Here is an 8,006-nt window from a genome sequence, read left to right on the forward strand (position 1 = left end):
AAAAAAAAAAAAAAGAATAATGATTTCTCCATGATGAGATCCCACCCCTGGCAGTATCTGATTGAAATATCCTTGGCTTATGCCACTCAGGGATCTGACTGGCCTGATGGAAGAGCAACAAGAACAATATCTACCATTGATTTGGCCCCTGCCGTGTGCCAGGCCCCAGTGTCTGCCTCTCCACTCTCATTCCTCTTGCACATTTTGCTTCATGTGCATATCTGGCTCCACTGGCTCCACTTTATGAGTAAGAGGGTGAAGGGACCTGCCAGACTGATGTGGGGATGCAGGAGGGGTTGTGTAGGGACCCAGGCCTCCCTGACCCCCTTTGCATTCTCCATTTGCTTTCGTTTCACCCCTCTGGTGCTTCCTGTGTCCCCCAGTCTTCCATGCCTGTTCTTTCTGGGAAAACAGGGGTTCTGCCACAGCCAGGAACATTCCTAAGGAAACAAACCATAAAACTATGCCCAGTGCTATTTACTGAAATTTTCTTTGTGACAGCAAAATGAGGGAAACAACCTAGCTGCTCGGTAGAAAGGGACTAGCCACATAAATTATGGTGAAGGCCATAGGATATGAACATTAAGCAGCCATTTGAAATGTTTGCAAAAGTATATAATGTTTCTTATTGAAAAGTAGACAAAGCCAGCTGTGAAATTATGTCTACAGAATCAAAATGATCTCATATATTATCTGGAATGAAATTTTCCAAGATGTTAGTAGTGGTTGCCTCTGGCCAGCATATGATTTTCCTGCTTCTTTATACTTTCATTTATTCTGTAAATTTTCCTACAATGAGGGTGTAGGACTTCTATGATCAAGGGATAAAAAGAGGCAGCAGAAGAGAAAACAGTGGCTGTCAGGGTGAAGACAGGCCACCACACAGGCTCAGAAGATGCCAGTGGGTGGCAAAAGTGATCTCTCAGGGTGTCAGATCCATGTACTCTTTCCTCTGCCCCACAGGCCTGCTGAGGAAGAGCTGAGGATGAAGACCGTGGGTGATAACACCCCTGCTGTGGGTAAGCACTTGGCCAGCTTCGGGAGTTTTAGCTTGTATTTATCATGTCTGTCTTCCCTTTTTCTTTCTATAAAAATGAAGAGCCATCCATCTTCTGCTTTAGACTGTCACAGAAAGCTTCAGAAGCAAAACTGCCAATTAGCTAGAATAGCAAATTTTCTGCTTGTATATCTGTCTTGCCCCAATGCTGCCTTTCTCTTCTCCCCAGCAGAGCGTCCTGATGTCCAGGAGTCAGTGGGTCCCCTGGTAGCCCCCACCCCTCTCCGTCCATGGCCCCAGATGACACTTCAGGTGAGCTGGCCCCTGCATCCTCAGGGCATTTAGCCCAATGGGAGGTTCATAGTAGGATCACAGATATGCTAGGTGGTGGGGCTGACTAGCTCTGGGTTCACCCTAGCTTGGAGGGAGGTAACAAAACTCAGAACCCAGTGGGAGAAGGGAGAATGCAGTTATTCATTTGGGTTTATAGGAATTTCATTTGTTAATTTAGCAAATATTTATGGAGTGCTTGTTCTGTCCCAAGTACCGTTACAGACATGGAAATACAGTAGTGAACAAAAATCCTTTTTGTGGGGCTTACATGTAGGGTGATACCTGATTAAATAAAATAATAAAATAATCCAAATAAAAACTTCATTTTATTTAAAAAATCTGGGCTAGCCAGGCATTGTGGTGGGTGCCTGTAGTCCCGGGTACCTGGGAGGCTGAGACAAGGAGATTGCTTGAACCCAGGAGTTTGAGGTTGCTGTGAGCTATGATGAAGCCACAGCACTCTATCCTGGGGAACAGAGTGAGACTGTCTCAAAAAAAAGTCTAGGAGATCAGCAAAGCTAGGAGCCTGGAGTTCCATCCCCAGGTCATCCTGGGGCTGATGATGAGTGCTAAGGAAAAACGTAAAGGGATAGAGAATGGGTAAGAGTGTGTGTGTGTCAGTGTGTGTGTGCGCGCATGTATGGGGGGGCATTTGCAACTTTACATTGGGTGGCCTGGGAAGTCCTTAGTAATGATTAGTGAGATTTGAGTACAGATATGAATATGAAGAAGATGAGTGAGGCACATGGGTAACTAGGGGAAGAGCGTCCCAGGCCAGTGCAAGATTCCTGAGGTGGGGCTGTGGCTGACAGGTGTGAGGGACAATAGAAGCAGAGGAGGGGGAGCCACAGGAGGGTCATGAGCAGAAGAGGAACTGATAGGACTCAGGATTTAATACATTTCCTCTGGGAGAAGCAGGTGACCTCTGAGGAGGAGGTCATTGCAGTGGTCCAGGTGTGCTGTGACCCTGGGGACAAGGGAGGTAGAGACATTCTGGAGGGGTGTAAGTGTGTGTTTTAACTTTTTATTACAAAAATTTTTATCACATGGAGGGTGCCAAAAAATGTATAAACATTTTAAGAAAGGAAGAAACTGTGTTAAAATTGTAATACTCAAATCATGTTCGACTTCCTCAAGTATAAGAGGTGTGTAAGGTGACTTGTATTCATCTTTTGTTATTATTATATATTGAGTCTCACAAAGTTAATACAGTCTTCTTAAAATGTGTATACATTTTTGGCACCCTTTTGTATACAAAAGTAGCTAATATAATGAACCCACATATACCATCACCCAGCTTTAGCAAATTACAACACATGTCCAACCTACTTTATCTGGACCTTGCTTCTTCCCCTCAACTTCTCTATGGAATTATGTTGGGAAAAATACAGACATCATCATACCATCCATAAATACTCCAGTTTGTATCTCAGAAAATTAAGAACTTTTAAAAGAAACCATGATACAACCATCACACCTCAGAAAATTAACAATAATTCTTTAGTATCATCATGTATTTGGTCAGTGTTCAAGTTTACCTTCTCTCATAAGTGCTTTAGGATCCAAACAAGGTTAACACATTGTATGTGATTGATGTGTTTGTTTAGTTGTTTTTTGGGGTTTTTTTTGAGACAGAGTCTCACTACGTTGTCCTTGGTAGAGTGCCATAGTGTCACAGCTCACAGCAAACTCCAACTCTTGGGCTTAAGTGATTCTCTTGCCTCAGCCTCCCAAATAGCTGGGACTACAGGTGCCCACCACAATTCCTGGCTATTTTTTTGTTGTAGTTGTCATTGTTGTTTAGTTGGTCCCAGCTGGGCTCAAACCTGCCAGCCTTGGTGCATGTGGCTGGCGCTGTAACCACTGTGCTACAGGCGCCAAGCCATTTGTTTAGTTGTTTTAATCTCCTCCACTTTCTTTCCTTGCAATTTGTTGGTTAAAGAAACCTTGTTTGTCCTGTAGGATTTTCCATAGTCTGGCTGATTACATCCAGGTGGAAACATGTTTCTTACTTTATTTTTACTCATTTATTAATGCTATTAATTGATTTAGTCTTTTATAGTTAAATTTAATTAATGTATTAAACTATTATATTAAATTACATTTAATCTTTTATTATTAAATTAATGTAAATAGAATTAACTCTACTTAATTCTTTTATTCCCCCTTCCTTGGTTAGCTGGAACTCTTCTCTAAAGAAAAACTGTCTCATACCAACTGTTTGGCTACCTTGAGGTGTAGTTTGTATAGGAAAAGCAGTGTAAATACTTAATTTTCCCCCTTTTATTTAGCAGTTTTCAGAAAAAAAAAGAGAATGGATTTTTGGTTTTGGTGTGTCATTCTATCTCATAGATTCTAAATATATTTGATAAATTTTAATCCATTGCACTTTTTTTTTTTGATGCTTCAATTGAACCCTCTCTGGCCAGTAGGCTTTTATTTAGATTGGCTCTTCTGTCCTTTTCTTGTGCTCCAATCATTCTATGAGCCCTTCCTCACATCCTGGTAGGATAATATGTTCCATGCTCATTCTGGTCTTTCCCTGCCCCAACCCTGGAAACAACCATTTCTTTGAGGAGTTCTGGTTTCTTTTAGTGGACAACGAATGGTCTTTAGAGACTGTGGGGGCTCAGCCTGCTTGTTACAACTAGATTGCTCATCGTTTCTAGGCCTTTTCTTTTCTTTTCTTTTTTTTTTTTTTTAGAGACAAGAGTCTCACTTTATCACTCTTGGTAGAGTGCCGTGGCGTCACACAACTCACAGCAACCTCCAGCTCCTGGGCTTAGGCAATTCTCTTGCCTCAGCCTCCCAAATAGCTAGGACTACAGGCGCCTGCCACAAATGCCTGGCTATTTTTTTGTTGCAGTTTGGCCAGGGCCGGGTTTGAACCTGCCACCCTCGGTATATGGGGCCAGTGCCGTACCCACTGAGCCACAGGCGCCACCCTGTTTCTAGGCCTTTTCAAAAGACAGAGCTAGAAAATACAGTTTTTAAGAAGATAAGACACCTTATGGATTCACATGGATATTCTGGCTACATTTTGAACATTATTTACTGACAGTCATTCACCAAAATATTGATGCCGAACTTTATCATCTGCAAGAAGTCCCTTTTTATGCCATCAAAGTATGTTGTTTTACTAGAGATGTCAAGGTCTTTGGAGTTTAGAGACTTGCAGAGGGTTATTTAAGGTGTTTTTATATGGAAATCCCTGTGGGACTGGATATGGCTGTCACCAATTCTTACTGTCTCTGCTTGTCCTACCCCCTCCTCTACTTTATTCCTTGCCCTTTCTCCTCCCCTCCCCCACGGCTCCAGGTTTCTGAAGTTACAATGACTGGCAACCCCCCAGAAGAAGGTGACATCCCCAGAAGCAGTCCGCCTGTGGCTTTCACAGAGGTCCTTCAGGCACCAGCCATCAGGATTCCCCCCTCCTCCCCTCTCTGTGGCCTGGGTGGCTCCCCAAGAGACCAGGCCTCTGGGCCCGATGCAAGTGAAGGGGCCAGCGGGCCTTTCCTGGAACCCAGCCAGCAGCAGGTGGAGGCCATGTGGGAAGTATCAAGTGAGAATGGAGGGGGTCGAAAGGACCCCATGGTGGGGGCTATTATGGATGAACACCCTGGGGGTCTGGAAGTCATAAGTGGGTTAGAGGAGCTGCTTGGTGAAGACACCATTGACCAGGAGCTGGAGCAGCTCTACTTGTCTCACCTGAGCCGCCTGCGGGCTGCTGTGGCTGCAGGTGGGGCAGGGGGTGGCGGGGAGGGCCCCACAGATGGCGGGATGTCCCCCAGCCATCCCCTGGGCATACTCACGGACCGTGACCTGATCTTGAAATGGCCTGGCCCTGAGCGGGCCCTGAACAGTGCTCTGGCTGAGGAGATCACGCTGCACTACGCCCGGCTGGGACGCGGTGTGGAGCTCATCAAGGATACTGAAGACCCTGATGAGGAGGGGGAGGGTGAAGAGGGGCTCTCCATCACACCGTCCAGCCTAGAAGGGGACAGCCCTAAGGAATCACCTCCGGAAATCCTCTCTGGGGCCCGTTCTGTGGTAGACACTATGGGAGATGTGTGGCTTCCATGGGCAGAAGGCTCAGGAAGTGATAGCCCTGTGGTTCTGAGCACAGAGGGTCAGTTCACTGGGGACCCAGAGAAAGGGATAGGTAAGGACACTGACTCTTTGCACATGAATACAGTGGTAGCTGGGGTAACTGGGTCTCTTGGGGAGGCTGGGCCAGATGCTCAGATGGAGGTTGCCACTGAGCTGGCAGGCAGCTTGGATCCTATATCTGGCAGGGAGCCAGCTGTTCCGGTCCTTATGCAGGGACAAAATCCCACCCTTTTCGGTCCCTTGGGGGCCAAAGTCCATCTGTCTAGTATGGCCAGGCCTCATGTGAGCTCCCAGGATGGACAGGGTGTAAGCCCAAGCTTTGAACCCCTCAAAAGTTCTCCCACTCTAACAGCCCCTGCAGAATGTGTGTGTGCATTGCCTCCTCAGCTCCGGGGGCCCTTGACCCAGACTCTGGGTGTCCTGGCTGGGCTGGTAGTGGTCCCTGTGGCTCTGAACAGTGGTATGTCCCTCCTGGTGCTTGCGCTGTGCCTCTCTCTGGCCTGGTTCTCGTAGGGGCTGCTTGTGGAATCAGCAATAACAGGACTCCCCGTCTCTGGGGCCTGGGGAGGGGTAGTCCCTGCACCACCCCAGAGGATTGAGATTAGATATGTGGCCTGTACTGTGAGGGTACTTTGGTCCTTTGCTTCTGAGAATGCTCGACTAGAGAGAGGACTTCTCGTCCCTGAATTCTCCATTTAGCACAGGGCTCCCTGTGGTGGTACCAATGGAGAGGAATGGGGATCAGTGGATGGTGTGAGTGAGAAGAGCTTTTAGAATGGAATTGGGCATGTCCTCCCCCTCCCTTGCCCCCCAAGCCTGTATTTATTTTTGTATAATTCTCTGGACGAGGGAGAGTGGTCGTGAGCTGGTCTTGGGGCACAATTACCCAGAGATATATTTATTAACAGTCAACCTGTGCAACCTGCTGGAGCTTTATTTTTAATTTAATTTATATAGAGTACCTATTATTATATGCCACAATAGAGCTCTATGAGAAATGATGTGTCTTGCTGTGCATTGTTCTCTTGTTTGGACACGAGTGTTCAGGGTGGTCGCATTCTGTGGGAGGATCGTGGTGGGGAGTGGGACATGGTCATGCCTGCTTCTGCTTTATTGTGTCCTTAAGGATCCATGTCTCCTCACCTCATGGTCTTAATCCACGTGGCCCTTTGGTCTTTTTAACATTCTGCCTGTGGGAGCCTGCAGATGTGTATATAGATGGTGGTGGGAGCCAGGGAGGAAGAGTGGTGGCCACATGAGGGTTTGGTGTCAGTCACATGGCTGCGGTGGTGGCTGTGGTCACTTGTGGATGTGGGGACATCAGTTGTGAACCAGCCAGAAAGTTCTGAGGTTACTAAAAACCAGCCTTTCATATCACCAGTGGGAGATCCCTCAGCTCCCAAGATAAGGAAGGCCTCATAGAGGACAGAGGAATTAATGTATTGTGAAAAATTCATACCAGAGGTGCTGTCTACAGACATCTCATTTCTATTCAAAACAAGAAACCAAGAAGCTTTGAAGGAAAGGACAGATATATTTACTGCATGCAAATAAAAACGTTGCATAGTAAAATAAAACACCATATATTTATTCCCTTTACAGCAAAACATATTGAAAGAAATATTTATGCCAACTTTCTTCAGTTCTTCTCTCCTCCCATGCCTTTCTGAAATAACTCTAATCAGATTTTTTGCCCAAACACCTCAGCAAAACTGCTGAAGTCCCTGAAGATGTTCACATTGTTATAGTGATGAGTAAGTCTCAGATCTCTTCTTACTTGGCCTATTGGCAGCATTTAACACAGTTGATCACTTCTACCTTGAAACCCTTTCTTTACTTGGTTTCCAAGACACCACACTCTCTTAGTTTTCCACTTCCTTCATTGGCCATTCTTCTAGAACAGTGGCTGGCACATAATACTCAGTAAATACCCATCGAATGAAATAACGTAGGAACGAACAATTGAAAGTGGGGAAATACAGAGTGACAGGGCTACAGACCTTAGTTGGTCAGTCATTCAGTGGTTAGTTACAAGCTCAGTTCAGCTTCACAAGTGTTGACTGACCACTTCTGCTCTGTTCTGAGACCACAAAAGAAAGAACTCACAGTCTAGTGGGGGTGACAGACACAGAGAAAATTTCAGTGCAGCATGGTCAGCTTGTTAACAGTGCTAGGTCCCAAGGAACTCTGGAAATCTTGAAGTGTATGGTATTTGAACTGTGTCTTCAAAAACGAGAAGGAATCTACCAGGTAATGAAGGGGAGAAGGCGGCAGTCCAGTCAGAAGGAATGAATGGCACTGCAGAGGTCTGGAAGTAGAAAATAGCTAGTGAAGGCTGGGTGCGGTGCCTCATGCCTGTAATCATAACACTCTGGGAGGCTGAGGCAACTGGATCGCTTGAGTTCTTGACCAGCCTGAGGCAGAGTGAGACCCCCGATGTTGTGGTGGGCGCCTGTACTACTTAGGAGGTGGAGGCAAGAGGATCGATTAAGCCCAAGAGTTTGAGGTTGCTTGGGCTATGATGTCACAGCACTTTACTGAGGATGATAAAGTGAGACTCTATCTC

General features: G+C 46.0%; 1 protein-coding gene across 2 annotated transcripts in view; it reads left to right on the forward strand.

Annotated features, from left to right (window-relative positions):
- PPP1R3F (protein phosphatase 1 regulatory subunit 3F) overlaps nucleotides 1–6,035 on the forward strand; it is a 16,367-nt gene extending 10,332 nt beyond the window's left edge. Inside the window, exons 2-4 of one of the 2 annotated variants that reach the window (XM_012811269.2) lie at nucleotides 964–1,019; nucleotides 1,227–1,309; nucleotides 4,649–6,035. In XM_012811269.2, the coding sequence (XP_012666723.1) occupies nucleotides 964–1,019; nucleotides 1,227–1,309; nucleotides 4,649–5,953 (1,444 nt within the window). In that variant the 3' untranslated portion in view covers nucleotides 5,954–6,035. Of the gene's footprint in view, nucleotides 1–949; nucleotides 1,020–1,226; nucleotides 1,310–4,648 lie in introns of those variants that run through there. The other variant, XM_023519064.1, reaches the window with a different exon arrangement.
- Nucleotides 6,036–8,006: the final 1,971 nt, after the last annotated feature.

Source organism: Otolemur garnettii, unplaced genomic scaffold (assembly GCF_000181295.1).
Source record: "Otolemur garnettii isolate 467f Iridium unplaced genomic scaffold, OtoGar3 scaffold00153, whole genome shotgun sequence".
In the NCBI taxonomy this organism is placed as follows: domain Eukaryota; kingdom Metazoa; phylum Chordata; class Mammalia; order Primates; family Galagidae; genus Otolemur; species Otolemur garnettii.